Raw genomic sequence first — 19,840 nt, 5'->3', positions numbered from 1 at the left:
ACTTCGAGTCTTGCTGGTTGCACTTTTCAAAGTTGATTAAAACTTCCGGTTGAAACGCGATGGCCGTGGAAGTCGGAAAGCTCCATAGAAGATTGGGAAACTCGATCTTGTCGAAGCACGTTCCGTAATTGCCAAAGCTCTTCACTTCTCATCGATAAATATTTCATGAAGGCGTAAAAACACCAATGTCTCCTTCGACGCCATCGGTGTCCCCTCGATGGACAGCTATATTAAATGAAAACACAGTGCCATCATCATCAACATCATGTTAGACAGTTTCTCTGGGTGTCCACAATGATAGCATCCTTCAATGTATAAACTTCTCACATATATTGACATCCTCTTTCGGGGAAAAAAATAACCCAAGCTTTTGACCAATCAACCATCTTCACGGTGTGTGACACCAACGACGACGACAACACCAAGGCAGGAGTCACGACTCTTAACGACAGGTCCATCTGACGCCAGCTCGGTCAACACATTTTCAATCTATATTGGTTCCGACGTGTGGCCATGGCGGGAAGTCAGTGCCTGTCACACCAACACGAGCCGCTCATAAAACACTCGAGGGTCTCTCTTTTCTCGAAGCGAATGCATGTGCCATCTCGGAAGGTGGGACGTGGTCGTCGTCGTCGTTCCGAATCATCATTTTTGATTATTTGTTCCCGGTCGTTCATAAGGGACAATGTAGAACTTGCTCTGTGGACTTCTAGCGAAAATTTTCCACAAGTTTCAACAATTTGCGACGGATTTTATTACTACTTGGGGGTTTGAACGCTGCGCCGGATGGCATCATTATTGAGCAACCTCGATGGCAAAGATCTACTGCCACGGAGGAAACACAAAGAATCATACCCCGTCATATGGATGAATGGATGGAAGGAGGTGTATTACCATCACTCTCGATGCACATACGGTTGATGTTTGTTTTATGCTCGGAGAATCTTTTATTCATCGATTCCTACGAATCAACCAAAATGCTTTTTGATACGCGCCAGGGGAGCAGAGCTCATGGATATGGGAAAAATGCCAACACGATCGCTGCAGTGGAAATTAGGAAGGTTCAAGTTATACATGCGTTCAAGTTATTCCAACGGGGGAGTTTGGTAAAGAGAGATGATCAAACCGATTTGTATCTTCCTAAAAAGTTGTCCTTGCTCGCTTTCTACTCTCTATATACAACTTTCACTCTGCCGTACTCTAACTAAATTACCACTTTAGCCTGTTATTTGAAATTAGCATCTTCAACTATGTAAATCTTTAACTTCACTGTCTGTCTGTCTGTCTGTCTGTCTGTCTGTCTGTCTGTCTGTCTGTCTGTCTGTCTGTCTGTCTGTCTGTCTGTCTGTCTGTCTGTCTGTCTGTCTGTCTGTCTGTCTGTCTGTCTGTCTGTCTGTCTGTCTGTCTGTCTGTCTGTCTGTCTGTCTGTCTGTCTGTCTGTCTGTCTGTCTGTCTGTCTGTCTGTCTGTCTGTCTGTCTGTCTGTCTGTCTGTCTGTCTGTCTGTCTGTCTGTCTGTCTGTCTGTCTGTCTGTCTGTCTGTCTGTCTGTCTGTCTGTCTGTCTGTCTGTCTGTCTGTCTGTCTGTCTGTCTGTCTGTCTGTCTGTCTGTCTGTCTGTCTGTCTGTCTGTCTGTCTGTCTGTCTGTCTGTCTGTCTGTCTGTCTGTCTGTCTGTCTGTCTGTCTGTCTGTCTGTCTGTCTGTCTGTCTGTCTGTCTGTCTGTCTGTCTGTCTGTCTGTCTGTCTGTCTGTCTGTCTGTCTGTCTGTCTGTCTGTCTGTCTGTCTGTCTGTCTGTCTGTCTGTCTGTCTGTCTGTCTGTCTGTCTGTCTGTCTGTCTGTCTGTCTGTCTGTCTGTCTGTCTGTCTGTCTGTCTGTCTGTCTGTCTGTCTGTCTGTCTGTCTGTCTGTCTGTCTGTCTGTCTGTCTGTCTGTCTGTCTGTCTGTCTGTCTGTCTGTCTGTCTGTCTGTCTGTCTGTCTGTCTGTCTGTCTGTCTGTCTGTCTGTCTGTCTGTCTGTCTGTCTGTCTGTCTGTCTGTCTGTCTGTCTGTCTGTCTGTCTGTCTGTCTGTCTGTCTGTCTGTCTGTCTGTCTGTCTGTCTGTCTGTCTGTCTGTCTGTCTGTCTGTCTGTCTGTCTGTCTGTCTGTCTGTCTGTCTGTCTGTCTGTCTGTCTGTCTGTCTGTCTGTCTGTCTGTCTGTCTGTCTGTCTGTCTGTCTGTCTGTCTGTCTGTCTGTCTGTCTGTCTGTCTGTCTGTCTGTCTGTCTGTCTGTCTGTCTGTCTGTCTGTCTGTCTGTCTGTCTGTCTGTCTGTCTGTCTGTCTGTCTGTCTGTCTGTCTGTCTGTCTGTCTGTCTGTCTGTCTGTCTGTCTGTCTGTCTGTCTGTCTGTCTGTCTGTCTGTCTGTCTGTCTGTCTGTCTGTCTGTCTGTCTGTCTGTCTGTCTGTCTGTCTGTCTGTCTGTCTGTCTGTCTGTCTGTCTGTCTGTCTGTCTGTCTGTCTGTCTGTCTGTCTGTCTGTCTGTCTGTCTGTCTGTCTGTCTGTCTGTCTGTCTGTCTGTCTGTCTGTCTGTCTGTCTGTCTGTCTGTCTGTCTGTCTGTCTGTCTGTCTGTCTGTCTGTCTGTCTGTCTGTCTGTCTGTCTGTCTGTCTGTCTGTCTGTCTGTCTGTCTGTCTGTCTGTCTGTCTGTCTGTCTGTCTGTCTGTCTGTCTGTCTGTCTGTCTGTCTGTCTGTCTGTCTGTCTGTCTGTCTGTCTGTCTGTCTGTCTGTCTGTCTGTCTGTCTGTCTGTCTGTCTGTCTGTCTGTCTGTCTGTCTGTCTGTCTGTCTGTCTGTCTGTCTGTCTGTCTGTCTGTCTGTCTGTCTGTCTGTCTGTCTGTCTGTCTGTCTGTCTGTCTGTCTGTCTGTCTGTCTGTCTGTCTGTCTGTCTGTCTGTCTGTCTGTCTGTCTGTCTGTCTGTCTGTCTGTCTGTCTGTCTGTCTGTCTGTCTGTCTGTCTGTCTGTCTGTCTGTCTGTCTGTCTGTCTGTCTGTCTGTCTGTCTGTCTGTCTGTCTGTCTGTCTGTCTGTCTGTCTGTCTGTCTGTCTGTCTGTCTGTCTGTCTGTCTGTCTGTCTGTCTGTCTGTCTGTCTGTCTGTCTGTCTGTCTGTCTGTCTGTCTGTCTGTCTGTCTGTCTGTCTGTCTGTCTGTCTGTCTGTCTGTCTGTCTGTCTGTCTGTCTGTCTGTCTGTCTGTCTGTCTGTCTGTCTGTCTGTCTGTCTGTCTGTCTGTCTGTCTGTCTGTCTGTCTGTCTGTCTGTCTGTCTGTCTGTCTGTCTGTCTGTCTGTCTGTCTGTCTGTCTGTCTGTCTGTCTGTCTGTCTGTCTGTCTGTCTGTCTGTCTGTCTGTCTGTCTGTCTGTCTGTCTGTCTGTCTGTCTGTCTGTCTGTCTGTCTGTCTGTCTGTCTGTCTGTCTGTCTGTCTGTCTGTCTGTCTGTCTGTCTGTCTGTCTGTCTGTCTGTCTGTCTGTCTGTCTGTCTGTCTGTCTGTCTGTCTGTCTGTCTGTCTGTCTGTCTGTCTGTCTGTCTGTCTGTCTGTCTGTCTGTCTGTCTGTCTGTCTGTCTGTCTGTCTGTCTGTCTGTCTGTCTGTCTGTCTGTCTGTCTGTCTGTCTGTCTGTCTGTCTGTCTGTCTGTCTGTCTGTCTGTCTGTCTGTCTGTCTGTCTGTCTGTCTGTCTGTCTGTCTGTCTGTCTGTCTGTCTGTCTGTCTGTCTGTCTGTCTGTCTGTCTGTCTGTCTGTCTGTCTGTCTGTCTGTCTGTCTGTCTGTCTGTCTGTCTGTCTGTCTGTCTGTCTGTCTGTCTGTCTGTCTGTCTGTCTGTCTGTCTGTCTGTCTGTCTGTCTGTCTGTCTGTCTGTCTGTCTGTCTGTCTGTCTGTCTGTCTGTCTGTCTGTCTGTCTGTCTGTCTGTCTGTCTGTCTGTCTGTCTGTCTGTCTGTCTGTCTGTCTGTCTGTCTGTCTGTCTGTCTGTCTGTCTGTCTGTCTGTCTGTCTGTCTGTCTGTCTGTCTGTCTGTCTGTCTGTCTGTCTGTCTGTCTGTCTGTCTGTCTGTCTGTCTGTCTGTCTGTCTGTCTGTCTGAAACGACAACATTTAATTGAATATTATAAAGAAAAGAATTTTAGCGGCGCCGATGGTGTAGTGGTAAGCGTGATTACCTCTCACCCCAGCAGGCCTGGGTTCAATCCCAGTCGGCGCCGCCGGGATGTTCTGAGGCATAACATATCTGATCACGCCTTCCTTCGGAAGGGAAGTAAAGCCGTTGGTCCCCGGTTCATGAGTTTGATGGGTCGATAGGTAGGGTCCAGGTGTGGGAGCTGCCTTCCTGGCGTCGGTAGCATTGGTGCTCAGCACGGAAAACAAGATCGACGGAAAACAAATCAAGGAAAAAAAAAAAAAAAAGAAAAGAATTTCTTGGGGTAACAACGTGTTAAAAAAATCAAAATATCGATCTACCAAAAATCAATTTTTTGGTACCGATTTAATCAGTGGATCGATTCTAGAGCCAAATTTAAGATCGATCTTTCTTTGAAGATAACCCAATAAGTGTGTACGTCGGAAATTAGCTTGCGTGGCAGCGTGTAGGTGTGCGTGTACTTTCTCCTTCTCCACCAATACAGGCGTACCAACTGCAAGCCGCCAACACGCTTCGTTCATGGGGTGTTTTCATCTGTGCGGATTTACTCGCGCTAGTGTACTCACCAACTAGCCCGAATTTCAGTCGCTGATGCTCTGTTTACATTATGCTACACTAATACAATTCCACACATTTTTATTGACGAATTTTCATGTGGAATTCTCATAAACAGAATCCATCCAGATGCACACATGCAATTTATGGGTCAAATGAATAGTATGTGTGGTTACACATGGCTTTTATGTGTACACATATTAAGCATGTGTCCGACACATATATATCATTTGTTGATCACATTGCAAACAATATAAAAACAATATTTGAAATTTTATCAGTGTCGTGACCTTTTTAGCTAGCAGCTAGCTCATTAGCGCTATTGAAATAGCTTAAGTGTAAACACCCCATGATGCCAAAAATCTCCCTCGTCAAAGGCACAGCAAATACAATCAAGAACCCCAAATCAGCTTGCCCAAATCAAGGAGTGGTGGAAAAAAGGAGACTTCTACTCCTCCTGGCTTCCGCAGAACTGACTATACCCAGGATTTTCCACCTATTCCGGGAACATCCAAAACCTCTGATGCCCCAATTTTAAGAACAGAAACCCCTTCTTCATCTGGGTTGTTCTCATTTGATGACATTGTGGACGGTATTCTCAAATACCTCAACATTTCTGATCCTCTGAAAAGCATTGTCCTCACATTGCTTCCCACTGTGATATCCTTCTTGAAGCAATTTACTTCAAAATGGCCCCTTCTTGCAGCTATCATCTCCTTCGATGGATAATTTTCCAAACGAGGTCGGGGATTTGATCACTGTTCTACAGTGGAATTGTCGAAGTCTTATTCCGAAATTAGATTCGTTCAAGTATTTAGTTCATAATAATAATTGCGATGCATTTGCCCTCTGTGAAACATGACTCTCTTCAGAAATTGATCTCCCTTTTAATGATTTCAGACCATTAAAGGTAAGAGCCTTTGTATTGCTTCTGTATATATTGCTCCTAGAGTCTCTGTTAATCGCAAACAACTTTTCGACATATGTGCGGTACTTCCCGCTCCATGGTTGATCATGGGAGATTTTAACTCCCACGGTACAGGCTGGGGGGAGCTGTACGATGATAACCGTTCTACTTTGATTTATGATCTCTGCGACAACTTCAACATGACAATACTTAACAATGGAGAAGTAACACGTTTGGCTGGTTCATCCTCTAATGGTAGCAGATTAGACCTCATGTTTTGCTCCAATTCACTATCGTTGGATTGCACTTGGCATGTAATCCAGGATCCGCACCGTAGTGATCATCTGCCGATCAAAATTTCGATTGCCAGTGGGTTCAACTCGTCAGAATCCGTTAACGTCGTGTATGATCTAACCCGTAACATCGATTGGACTAAGTTCCAATCCACGATAGGCGATACAGTATCGTCAGTGGAAGAGCTTCCGCCGTTCGAGGAATATAACTTCCTCTCTAATCTCATCGTAGACAGCGCACTTCAAGCTCAAACACGACCGGTGCCGCGATCGTCAATTAGTAAGAAAACACCGATCAACAATGCACGAAGGTTTACCGTAAAAAGTCCGACGCGTTTAAACTTTTTCGGAAACGCGGAACACGCGAGCATTTCGACGCATACACATCTCTTGAACGCGAACTCAAGAGCCTCATCAAGGCCCAAAAACGAGGTTACTGGCGGCAGTTTATAGACGGATTGTCGCGCGAAACGTCTATGAATACGCTTTGGAGTACGGCGCGAAGAATGCGTAACCGGTCTACTAACAACGAAAGCGAGGAATGCTCGGATCAATGGATTCCTAAATTTGCGCGAAAAGTGTGTCCGGATTCCGTGCCGTCGCAGTTGATTCCTCGCGAAACCACGAATTTGGTAGACGAAATCAGTCAGCCTTTTTCAATGGTCGAACTTTCACTCGCTCTCCTTTCGTGTGGCAATTCTGCCCCGGGATCTGATAGAATCAAGTTCAACTTGCTGAAAAACCTCCCAGACGTCGCTAAGAGGCGCATGTTGAACTTGTACAATCAGTTCTTGGACCTCAATATTGTTCCCGACGATTGGAGACGAGTAAGGGTGATAGCCATTAAAAAGCCTGATAAACTCGCGTCGGATCACAATTCGTATCGGCCCATCGCGATGCTGTCGTGTATTCGGAAATTGATGGAGAAAATGATCCTTTTTCGCCTCGACAAATGGGTTGAGACGAACCACCTTCTTTCAGACAGTCAATTTGGGGTAAGGGAACGAACGACTGTCTCGCGTTGCTTTCCTCGGAAATTCAGTTGGCTTTTGCTAAGAAAGAGCAAATGGCTTCTGTGTTCTTGGACATCAAGGGGGCTTTTGATTCAGTATTCGTTGAAGTTCTTTCAGAGAAACTCCACGTTTGTGGATTGTCTCCATTAATGAATAATTTTTTGTACAATTTACTGTCAGAAAAACATATGAGCTTTTCTCATGGAAACTCTACAGCTTTTCGATTTAGCTACATGGGTCTCCCCCAAGGCCCCTTTTGTACAATTTCTACGTTAGAGAAATTGATGTCTGTCTTAGTGACAATTGCACGTTGAGACAACTTGCAGATGACGGCGTAGTGTCTATCACAGGGCCAAAAGAGGTTGACCTGCAAGGACCCTTACAGGATACCTTGGACAATTTGTCTACTTGGGCTAATCGGCTAGGTATCGAATTCTCCACGGAGAAAACTGAGTTGGTCGTTTTTTCTAGGAAGCATAGCCCAGCACAACCAAAGCTTCAACTTTTGGGTAAACCGATCACTCATTCTATGTCTTACAAATATATCGGGATCTGGTTCGATTCAAAATGCACCTGGAGATCCCACATTGAGTATCTGAGACGAAAATGCCAACTAAGGATCAATTTCTTTCGATCAATTACCGGAACGTGGTGGGGAGCCCATCCACAAGATCTTCTGACGTTGTACCGGACAACGATTTTATCGGTTTTAGAGTACGGTAGTTTTTGCTTCCAGTTGGCAGCTAAAACGCACATCATAGAGCTGGAACGTATCCAGTATCGTTGTCTTCGTATCGCGTTAGGATGCATGCACTCGACTCATACTATCCGTCCGTTTTTCAGAGTTATCTCTGAGGCTCCTCACCCGTTGCGAAATAATGCACCCACTGGTGATCGAAAACTTTGAGAAGCTTCTGGAGCAAAATCCTCAAACATGTTTTATGACTTTGTACTACCTATATTTAACACAGGATGTCAGCCCTTCAAGAAATATTCCCAATCGTGTAGTTTTCTCCGATTTCGGCAAGTCAGTGAATTTTGATTTATCTATGACGCAGGAAATCCGTGGAATTCCAGAGCATCATCGTCCTATGATTGCTCCGTCATTATACTCTGCAAAGTTTGGCCATGTTGATTCTGCAACAACGTTTTTCACAGATGGATCTCTAATAGAGGAGTCCGCTGGCTTTGGTGTATTTAATGAATTTCATAGCGCCTCTCGAAAACTTGAAGCTCCTTGTTCTGTATATGTGGCTGAACTGGCAGCACTTCACTACACTTTGGAAACTATTGCTTCACTTCTTCCAGACCACTACTTTATTTTTACAGATAGTCTCAGTTCTGTTGAGGCTATCCGTTCCATTAGGCCGGTAAGGCACTTCTCGTATTTTCTCTTGAAAATACGAGAACTGCTTAGTGCTTTATCCGTGCGCTCTTTCATCATCACCTTCGCGTGGGTCCCTTCGCATTGCTCAATTTTGGGCAATGAGAAGGCGGATTCACTTGCGAAGGTGGGCGCTATGGAAGGCGACATTTATGATCGACAAATCGCCTATAGTGAATTTTTCTCTATTTATCGTCAGCAGTCGCTCGTTAGCTGGCAACATCAATGGAGCGAAGGGAGCTTGGGACGATGGCTACATTCAATTATCCCTAAGGTGTCGAAGTTTGCATGGTTCAAAGGGTTGGACTTGAGTCGAGACTTCATACGCGTGATGTCTCGTCTCATGTCCAATCACTATTGTCTAAACGCTCACTTGTTCCGTGTGGGGTTGGGAGACAGCAATCTTTGTGAATGTGGACAAGGTTACCAGGACGCTGATCACATCCTTTGGTCTTGTGCGAAGTATCGTGGAGTCAGATCACATTTTTATGATTCTCTTCGGGCTCGAGGTAGACAACCTAATGTTCCAGTTCGGGATATTTTGGCTAGACGCGATCTGGAGTTTATGAAACTCATATATGTTTACTTTAAGGATATTAACCTTAGATTGTAAGTTTGATTAACCTTGTGTTTAGTTTGTATTTTGTACGTGTGGGGTTTTTTTTTCAATGTTTGTTTTCAAGATGAATATAAATAATTTCATGCTTTAGGATTAATTAAATAGTTGTATCGTAAACCACATTTCAAACCTCCTTCTTCCCTTTTCCCATCCTAAAAATTGTAAAGCTCCACTAACCTCGAGACAACCGCGAGTACTCGGTCCAGTTCCTTTAACTTTAAATTTAAGACAGCAATAATGTATAACGCAAAGGATAACTCGGGTCTGTAAAGTTTATTCGATTGAGCCTGTACAAATAAAGTAATTATTAAAAAAAAAAGCACAGCAAATGATCTTTATTTCTTGTTGTTCGCGCGTAAAGCCGACTTTTCGGACACAACACAGAATATTCACGTTTACAACATAAACACAATTTATTTTGACGAGAACTAAAACACTTTATTCCTAACGCGAACACTGCAACGAAAATATATTGCGGATAATCAAACACGCTCCGACGATGTGTCAAGCGCGACGGTTTATTTTATTTTCTTCTTCTACAGCTGATTCTGTTTACGGTTGACCGTTTGATTTATCGGAAGTCGATCGGAGAAAAAGGACTATTCGCACACGATCACTCCATCTGTGTGGTAGGGAGAACGAAAGGAATTGATAACGTGAATGTATTCTGTGGAACCAATATAGCCCACTGATAATGTGGAATCTATTTGGTCGCTCAACGTTTATTCGATCCCTATAATTCTATCTTGCTTCAAAACTTGTGTTTGTGTGGTTTACATGTATGAATTTTCAAGTGCAACCGATGCGTCTTTTCTACTATAGTACATTTGAGTTTTTAATTATTATTTACAGTTCCTAGTCCTATCAGACCTGTTGAAAAGTATGACCACCTTTGTGGGATTGGTTTGTTTTGAATTGGAAAAAAAGGAGACTACTTATATCCAGGGATGGAAAATCATTTACATTCATTTCGTGCATTCATTTACATTCATTTGCCTCTAACTTTTTTCATCAACAGAATACCGTTAAATGATGTATGAAGCTTTTGTAGCTTTTAATATTAACTGCAACTTTTGTAAATAACTAAAATATGAATCTCTAATGCATGATGAAATAGAGCTGGCAGAACATGTTATTGTTTTTCAGTGAATGCAATTTACATTCACTGAAAAACAATGGTGGATTCTAATCACTCTGATTCATCATGCATAAGAGATACAGATTTGAGTTGTTGACAAAAAATGTAGCTTACATAAAAGCCTACAAAAGTTTCAATTATTATTTTACGGAATTTTGTTGATAAAAAAAGTTAGAGGCAAATGAATGTAAATGAATGCACGAAATGAATATAAATGATTTTCCATCCCTGCTTATAACTACTATTTACAACTACAACTACTATATACACCTAACCTACTATACACAAATTGCTTATCAAAGCATGTTCTGATGTATTGCATTTCTGCACAAACCTAGTCTTAATGTCATCAATTTTGAAATCTAATTTTCAAACGTTCGCCTCTTGGTGGAGGTCTGAAATTCTTGTGTCAAAGGGACGATCAAGGATCATCCTAAGCACTCTGTTCTGAGCGACCTGCATTGTGTTCCTGTGAGTCTCTTCACATGATTCCCACACCGGAGCAGCGTAGAGGACCGCAGGTGCTATTATTTGTTTGTAGACAGCCAGTTTTTTCACCCTTGAGAGGCGGGATTTACGGCAAATCAGCGGATACAGACACCTAACCAAGGCGGAACATTTGATTACGGTTATCTCCACATGCGAGCGGAATAGGAGCTTTTCGTCGAACAACATCCCGAGATAGGTTACTTCGGCGGACCACTCAACCCTTGTGCCATCCATGATTACAGTACAATAGGAAGCCGGTTTTAGTTTGGGTGATTGCCGATGGAGAAACATGATTGTTTGTGTTTTGGAGGCATAGATTTTGATTTTCCACGTGGTGGCATAATCAGCAAAGGCATCAAGACATCGTTGGAGCTTATTTGTTATTTCGCGCGGCATCCTACCCTTGATGGTTATTGCGGTATCATCTGCGAACAGGAAGAACACGCAACCGTCTCCGAGGGGAGGAATGTTAAAAGTGTAGATGCTGTAAAGCAAAGGGCCCAACAGACTTCCTTGCGGAACTCCTGCTGGGATGGAGAAAGTATTTGAAAGACAGCCATTCAACGATACCCTGAACAACCCTTGCTGGAGGTAGTGATCTTAACAAGATGCAAAGGAAAGTTGAAGTTTCAAAGCTTGCCAGACATTGTCAAACGCTTTCTCAATGTCTAACAATGCCATGCCTTGTTACTTCGAATGTTATTCATCACCCACAATAGCTGATGATTTGCGGAGTGCCCCTTCCTGAACGCGTACTGTTCCGGAAGGAGAATGTTGTGTTCATCGACAAAATTGAGCAGACGATTGAGAATAAGTTTCTCGAACAATTTGCTCAGCGCTGAAAGGAGGCTGATCGGTCTGTAGCTTTAAGCTAGCGTTGGATCCTTCACGGGTTTGCGGATAGGTAGGATTTTCGCTGCCTTCCAGATACTTGGAACGTAGCGCAGTTCCAAGCATCTGTTGAAGAAATCAGCCAGCAGAGAGTGAACCTTCATGCTGAGATTTTTCAACACCAGGTTGAATATTCCGTCGGCCTTCATGTTTTTGGTGCATTTTGGCGCTGAGCAAATCTGTTCCACTGTGATTGTATCCTCCAGAGAGATAGCACAAGGGAAGTAATCAAGGTTGAGTACGCATTGCTCAACCTGAACTTCGAGCGGACTTTGGATGTTGGAGCCTAGCAAGTGCGATTTGGCAATATGCTCACACATCGCATTTGCTTTCTCCTGAGGGGTGATTATGAGCCGATCGTCATCATTTTCATCTTTGAGTGGTGGAATGGGTTTGGGGTGTGTCTTTAAGACCTTGGCAACTTTCCAGAATGGTCCGGAGCGGCAGAATCACGGCTTTGGCCGGCAGAATCACCGCGAATTCGCTTGCCTTTGCTAAGGAGCACGTAGCGAAGGGAAATCCTCCATCCGAAATGCTGGGACTTTGTCCTTCTTGCGTCCTGGTTGGTTGTTAGTTACCGCCTGTTTTTGGATGCGTTTGAAGTCCTGGCGTTTGGAGCACTGTCTGTCGGAACCTTGATGAGCACCACCACAGTTGGCACATTTTAACGCCATGGCTTCATCCTCAGGGCAGTTGGAAGTGGCGTGTTCTTGAGCACAGTTGCTACAGCGTGGCTTAATGTTGCAGTTGCGAGTGCCGTGTCCAAAGTTCAGACATCGTTGGCACTGGGTCACATCGTGATGGCTCCCATCGTACGATGTTGGAAAAGATTGAGCGGATAGCCTTCAGCGCATTCAGCGTCACCGTTCCCTTCTGGAAGTGCACCAGGAAAAGACAATCCAGGTACGTCTTTACGTTTTCGTCTCTCCTTGTCATCCGAAAGACAGCGATTGGGGCCAGCTTGTACCGGTCCTTGAGTTCTTCTTCTATCGTCTTGGGGTCAACATTCGGTAGACCCCTGATGACTACCTTGAAGGGCTTCTCACCGGGGATGTCGTGCGTGAAGTATTCCGCATTGGAATCCTTCAGGAATTTGACGACGATTTCGTATTCCGCTTTCGTCCGGAGCATCACCTTAGTGCCGATCCTGCTGATCTTGTACTCAGCTGCGATGCCCAGCGATGCGCCAATGAGCGTCTTGAGTGGCACTACCTTCACAACCAGTGGAGGAAGCTTGACTTTCGCCGCACTCGAGCCGGCAGAATTCTCGGTTTCGATGGCGGCGTCGAAATCACCGATGTCGCTGGCGTTCGTCGCGTCCGCTCGTGCAGTATATCTGCGAACGTTTGTAACAAACTATAGGTTTATCGAACAGCTCGACAGAGCGAGCCAAAGTCGAACTTTTCACCCCGTACAGACTGGGGAAATGGATGCCCTAAATGCCCCTAATTTGAGCCCATACATAAATTCAGCAATCCTCTCACCCCAGCAGGCCTGGGCTCAATACCAATCGGCGCCGCCGGGATGTTCTGAGGCATAACATCTCTGATCACGCCTTCCTTCGGATGGGAAGTAAAGCCGTTGGTCCCCGGTTCATGAGTTGATGGGTCGATAGGTAGGGTCCAGGTGTGGGAGCTGCCTTCCTGGCACGTCGGTAGCATTGGTGCTCAGCACGGAAAACAAGATCGACGGAAAAAACAAACCAAAGGAAAAAAAAAAGAAAATAAATTCAGCAATCGACTAAATTTTCAATTGCGACCTGATGTGAAGCAAACCGAAACATGAAGCTGAAATAAAAAGTAGTAGGCTTTGTAATTAATCAATAAGCTATATAAGGGATGGTCCATTAATTATGTCACGCAAATTTGGCCCATTTTCAACCCCCCCTCCCCCCTTTGTCACATTTTTTGTATGGACCTTAATTTTTTTTTGTATGGCTCGTCACAGTTTTCAAAACCCCCCCTCCCCCTAAATGTGTGACATAATTAATGGACGACCCATAAGTTCCTGTGAGATTATACTCATTCTCTTGACATTCTTTGCTCGACTGTTGAGCTGTTCAGTCCGTTTTTTTCGCTCGAGATCTCGTTTCGATTTTGTTTCGTTTTGTGCTGTCGCGTTGCGCCGTGGAAGTGTCGCCACCTTCTCGCGTTCTGGCAAGTTTACTTGAACTTGCAAACACGAAACAAATGGTGCGTAAACGTGCCAATGAGTCAGCAGCCGGGCCTTCAAAAAAGGTGCTAATCAAGCCCAGCGCGTCGCTGGATGACGCCGGAAAACGAGTACTGCAAGCCAACCAGTATGCAGTACTCCCGGAAGATGGTGACGCCGCTCCCATTGCAAGAAACGAGCGAATTCCCCCGCTTTTCACGCCGGTGAAGGATGTTGTCAAGCTAGGTGCCGAACTGGTAAAACACAAGCTGCTGCCTCGCTTCAAACTTTGCAGCATCGGTACCAAAATCATGTGCTCCAGCCTGGAGGAGTACAAACCAATAGGATGTTTCCTGAAGGAAAACAACATGGACTTCTTCACGCATGATCTGCCATCGAGCAAGCCACTGAAGGCAGTTTCGCGTGGATTACCGTCGTTCGAGGCGGCTGCGGTGAAGTCCGAGCTGGAGCGGCTTGGGCTCCAACCTGAGGCCGGGTTCCAGATGAACCGGCGTTCCATCAACAATACCAGCTTCCGTGACCAGTTGTTCCTGGTGCACTTCACGAAGGGATCCACCAGTCTTGCGGCTCTGAGATCCAAAATCCGGGACCTGTTTCAGGTCATCATCAGTTGGGAGCATTACAAACCCCAACATCGTGATGTTACGCAGTGTATGAACTGCCTCTCTTATGGCCATGGCACCAAAAACTGCCATATGAAGACAAACTGCGGCAAGTGTGCTGGAACTCACTCAACTGCGTCCTGTGAGCAAGTTGATGACATAGAGCCAACGTGTGTCAACTGCGGTGGAAACCACCAAGCCTCCAATCGCGGATGTCCCAAGCGAGTGGAGTTCATTAATATCCGTCGGAAGGCTACAATGAACAATCAGGTTGATCGCTTCCGTAATCATCGTTCGCCTCCTGTACTAACGGAAGTCCAGTACCCAGCTCTCCAGCCCCGTCGACATGTTCCGAACCTAGCCCCGCTTCCGCTCAACAACCAACAAGCCAATCTTGCGAGTATCCAAATGGTTCCCAAAAGTCGGACAGTTCAGCATCGTCTCGCTGCTGCTGTGGCCCAGCCAATTCCAGGTTCATCCACCGCCCCTGGTTTGTCGTACGCTGGTGCTGTCTCAGGTGAACCTGTCGACGATTCTCCGTTCACCTCGGAGGAACTTGTGACGCTCGTGGCCGAGGTCATCATCATCATGCGCACCTGCAAGACTCGATCTGAACAGCTACATGCTGCCCTGTCCCTTGTCACTAAGTATGGACCGTGAAGCCATCAAGATCGTAAATTGGAATGCTTGCTCCTTGAAGAGCAAAAACATTGAGTTTGTTGACTTTTCTCAACGAACGGCACATCGACATAGCCGTCATCACCGAAACTCACTTGAAGCCCGAGCTGAACGTCTTCCTTCCTGACTTTCGGCTCGTAAGGCTTGACCACACCAGCTCCGGGGGAAGGGGAGTGGCCATCGCTGCGAGACGGAACATCAACTGCCGGCTACTACCAAGCTTCCAGCTGAAAATTATCGAAGCCATCGGAGTTGAGGTGAGCACATCGCTTGGTCCAATCACCATCATCGTGGTCTACTGCCCCAAGCAAACCAACATTAGGGACGGCTCGGCCGCAGACCTCCGAAGAGACATCATCAAGCTAACACGACGGCGGCAAAATTTCGTCATCGCTGTCGACCTGAACGCCAAGCATCAAGCCTGGGGAAATAGTCGGCGAAATCAGAACGGCACAATATTATACAACGATCTGCAGCAAGCCCACTACAACATTCTGTGTCCGGACACTCCCACCCTGTTGAGTCAATCCGGAGCTCATGCCACCATCGACATCTTCATCAGCAACAGTGGCGATAACATCTCCCAACCTATCGCCTATCAGGAACTGAGCTCGGACCACTATCCGGTGGTGACCGAAGTAGGTTCCTCGGCCAATAGATTTTAAGTTTCCCGGCGAAATAACCATCGTGTCAACTGGCAGCAGTATCAGCGTTGTGTGGACACAGCAATCGATTACGACGTCCTACCGGAGTCGTACGAAGAAGTCGATCAGTGTCTGCAAGCCATCGAAGAGGTGATATCCCGTGCCAGGGAGCAACACGTACCAGCATCCAGACAGGTGAGTCATACTCTTATCCAGGCCAGGATGGTGGAACTCAGAAATAACGACTTTACCAAAAAGATTAGCTCTCTCCCAGATTGTGCAAAACCATTTTGGAAGATGACTTAAATTTTAAAAAATAAGTCAAGGCCGATCCCTCCGCTTTCCTTTGTTGACCAGAACTTAGACCCATCCCTACTGATAACCCCAGTTGAAAAGGCCAATGCTCTTGGCCAACATTTTGTGATTTCACATAATCTTGGTCAAACCATGGTGAGCCCCCCATGCCGTACTGGAGGCAATGACTAGAGTCGCTGACACCCCTGTAGTAGTGCAGGATGATAGTAGAATATCGGCTGATGAGGTGATAGCAGCTATTAGAAGTACTAAAAACATGAAGGCTGCGGGTATGGATGGTGTAGTCAACCTCGAGTTGAAAAACTTGAGTATTGACTTCTTCAACCATCTTACCGTTATCTTCAACACATGTTTGGAGCTTGGCTACTTTCCTGCATGCTGGAAGTTAGCCAAAGCGATTCCAATACACAAGCCTGGCAAAGATCCTACCAGTGCCAAAAGCTATCGCCCCATCAGCCTCTTGTCCTCCACACTCGTATTCACCTCGGCTTGTTCCGCCTGCTAACGTCAAGATCCATCTTGATAGCACTCCCATTGAATGGTCGAGTGAAGTAGTCTACCTTGGTGTCACCCTCGATAGAAAATTGATATTCCGATCCCATGTGGACAAGAGATCCACCAAGTGTAACATCTTGATCAGGTCGCTCTACTCTCTGATAAACAGGAAGTCCACCCTGTCGTTCAAAAACAAGCTTGCTGTCCACAAGCAAATCATTCTGCCGGCTATTGAGTATGGTATGCCAATCTGGGAAAGTTAAAGCTTCAGAGGATCCAAAACAAGATCCTCAGAATGATCCTTAACAGTCCACCGCGAACTCGTAATTATGAGATTCACCACCTGGCCGGTCTTCAAACACTCGAGGAGCGAAAGACTTCCACGCTGGAAAGGTTCAGAGTCGCCTGTCTGCGATCAAACCACCAGATCATTCGTGATTTGGCAACCTAGTTTAAGTAGTTAGTTGCTCAATTAGGTAGGTTATCAAATTTTTAAATTCAAACCAAAACAATCCCACAAAGGGTATCCTGTAAATTAGCGCTAAAAGCAATCATCATATTAGAATAACCAATTAACTAGAACAAAAATGAAAAGCCAAAGGCTAACCAATTGAAATGTTAAATCAAATGTTGAAACATTAAAACCCAGAAAATAAACGTAAATTTTACTACATACTCATTCTCTTGTGCCAATAAACCACTGCCTCGACAACACCTTTCAATTCATTTTTACTCGTAATATTCAAAGACTAATTGAGATAAACAGTTTTGCAGATAATAGTTCTGCAGCTCACCTGGTGATTCTTGGTCAAAACGCACTACATATGTTTTGAAAAACACATTAATAAGCGCTGTTGGCCATATTATCCCATGGTGCGCATCACCACAACTTACCCTATGATAATTCCATTTTTCTTTAACCATTTTGATCTATAAAATAGTAGAAAAAAATTTCCCGATTTTTTCAGTTTACCAAATATTATAAATTATTTATAATTTTTATAATATTTGAGTTTACGCTAAGGGGCTAACAAAATCAGAAAGCACTGTATTGCTTTGATAATATTCAATGTAAAAAAAAATTCAACGAAAAATGACCCCTTCATGCAGTTCGATGCCGCAAGCAGTTTGACATTGCGATCCATGTACGATTTTTTACATCACTGGAAATAAAACTCTCCACCCAATTTAAATGTTGCCCAATTAGGCTAATGTGCCGCGGTCGGTAGCTGGCGGTTGGTGATTTTCAGATATTTAATTTAGAAACACTCAAAACTCTGCACCCACCACGTGCCGATTGGTGTTTGTATATGTACACGTAGTAGAAGGTAATTAAATTATTATTGCATCATTATAACAACCATCATCAGCCGGCCGGGTTGTTATGCAAATTGAAACGCAAAACGCGTTAATAACTCGGAAACGGTTATATCGCCTACCAATCAGCTCCGGCCTGTATAATTTAGGCGATAACCGCCCAGCGATACCTAATTTCAATTAGCCAGCACTGACTGTTATTGTGCATCACAAATCCCCCTCCCCCCACAAATTGCATTCCATGCAAACGTGACTGCTGACCGTGGTTGTAGTTCCCATGCATGATCTATGGCGGGTGATAAGGACTGGAAAAATAAAGAACGATTCGGGGCACGAAATCGTTCCCATCAAAGTCGATTAGCACGAGCGAGCTGGGCTGGGTGAATGCAAAATATTCGTTCGAAGCTAAGGCATTTGGTCGTACACGTAGCTAAGGGGAATTTTCCCAAGAGATGGTGCGCAATTCGAAACCGTCACATTTATTTTGGGTTTCCGACTACATTGTGAGTGCCGAGTGTGTGTGTGTTTATTTAGGATATGTATACATGTTTGAACGGGGATGGCAAAAGTATCGACTGGTTCCAGCAAATGTTTGCGGCTAGGATCCAAAACAGTGTTGCAACCTTGAAATGTGATCAATATTTGTGGATGTACGAATAGCATCCAGGTGCCGCGGTTGTTTCGTGCTATGATATCAAATGGATCGTTGTTTGCTGATGGATTTTATTGGAAGCTTCAAAACATGTGGTAGTTTGCATTTATGTTGATATTTATTTGAAAGCGAACCACAAAAAGGTCTAGTCTATAATTTAAACATTCGACAGCAACCAGTTGACGACGGAATGCTCGTCGCGAGGTCCGTTGTAGGCCAGGGACACTCCGTAGCGGTACAATTTGATTGTCGGGAACCTACGAATACCATGTACAGCAGCCAGTTGCCTTTCCTTGGAGACATCAACCTTCGCCAGTTTGACGCTGGGATTTTTCCAGGCCATTTCTTTGGCAATCTTCAAATAGATTGGTGCAAATGCTTGACAGTGGGAACACCCCGGTGCGTAAAACTCGACCAAAACGAAAGGGTTTATCTGAATTGTGGATTGGAAACTCTCCGAGCTCAACTCCAAAACGGGTTCCTGCCACTCAGTTCTCTGCTGTTGAGAATTTCTAATCAGCCATAGCATCAGCGGATCAACCTCCAGCTCCTCTTCGTAGACGGTTGGAACTCCATAGCGATAGAACTTCAACGTGGGATATTCTTCAACATCGTGTTTGGCAGCAAAATCAGCATACTGTATGGCATCCAGTTTGGCCAGTGCCACCGGGGAACCTCCGGTAGCGAGTTGCTGGGCCACGTTTTCGTACTTGGAAGCGAATGTTTTGCAGTAATGGCACCAAGGGGCGTAGAATTCCACCATCAAATATGGCAACTGTCGTGCGGCTGCGTTGAAGTTCGATGGATCCAGCAGGAGGACACCATTTTCCGACGGGAAATAGCCCCACGATGGGGAACTGATGCTCAGGACTAACGCGAGCAAGACGAGCTTCATTTTTCAAATGGACGGATTGAACATGGGTAGACCATTTGTCTTAACCAATGCCTACTTGGTTTTGAGCACCAAGTTGTTCTCTACAAATAATTATATAAAGGGCCACCCACATTAGATCCGTTTGCGTTGCGTTGACGTAAATTTGACAGTTAGACAATAGATTTAGCTGTCACTTTGCCGCAACGCGTCCGATCCGGTTCTAATGTGCGTGGGCCTTAAGGGAAATGCTCTAATGTTGGCGTCATGGGGACGGTACTAATGGATATTTTTGGTTGCTATTGAAAATTTAGTCGATTGCTGAATTTATGTATGGGACCAAATTAGTGAGCTTTGTAGTTTGCTTGTACCATTGAAGATTACTTTTCGGAATAGGAACTATCCTAATTATTAAGTTTGGCCAGAGTCTGTCGGTGCGAGAAAACATTCCAAAAAGATGCAATCGGAGACCTGCAAGTACAGGTTGAACTCGATTATGCGAAGGCTTGACAAAAATTTCACTCCGGATAATCGAACACCCGGACAATCGAGAAATGCTTTTTTTTTCATTGCTGCTTATCAAGAACAATTTAATAGATGATGAAAATTAATTGCACTGGATGTTTGTGCCCAAGTTAAACGTTTTAAAATTATTTTA

The 19,840-nt window shown here is 45.2% G+C and overlaps 2 protein-coding genes across 8 annotated transcripts in view; one reads left to right on the top strand and one right to left on the bottom strand.

Annotated features, from left to right (window-relative positions):
* LOC135703040 (furin-like protease 2) overlaps positions 1-19,840 on the top strand; it is a 1,186,720-nt gene that overhangs the window by 687,395 nt on the left and 479,485 nt on the right. The window lies entirely within an intron of this gene.
* Positions 18,086-19,206, bottom strand: LOC135703039 (protein disulfide-isomerase A4-like). The gene has a single exon (XM_065224141.1). It carries the CDS (start codon positions 19,204-19,206, stop codon positions 18,469-18,471), a length of 738 nt encoding a protein of 245 aa, XP_065080213.1. The 3' UTR covers positions 18,086-18,468.

This window comes from Ochlerotatus camptorhynchus, unplaced genomic scaffold (assembly GCF_037179485.1).
Source record: "Ochlerotatus camptorhynchus isolate MF236.1 unplaced genomic scaffold, CSIRO-AGI_Acam_v1.1 ptg000207l, whole genome shotgun sequence".
Taxonomy (NCBI): Eukaryota; Metazoa; Arthropoda; class Insecta; order Diptera; family Culicidae; genus Ochlerotatus; species Ochlerotatus camptorhynchus.
The sequence above is the reverse complement of the archived record's forward strand: the minus strand, read 5'-3'. Positions and strand labels throughout refer to the sequence as shown.

Bases quoted from the DNA above. Each gene is read 5' to 3' on its own strand.
- LOC135703039 (XM_065224141.1), bottom strand. From the start codon at position 19,206: ATGAAGCTCGTCTTGCTCGCGTTAGTCCTGAGCATCAGTTCCCCATCG.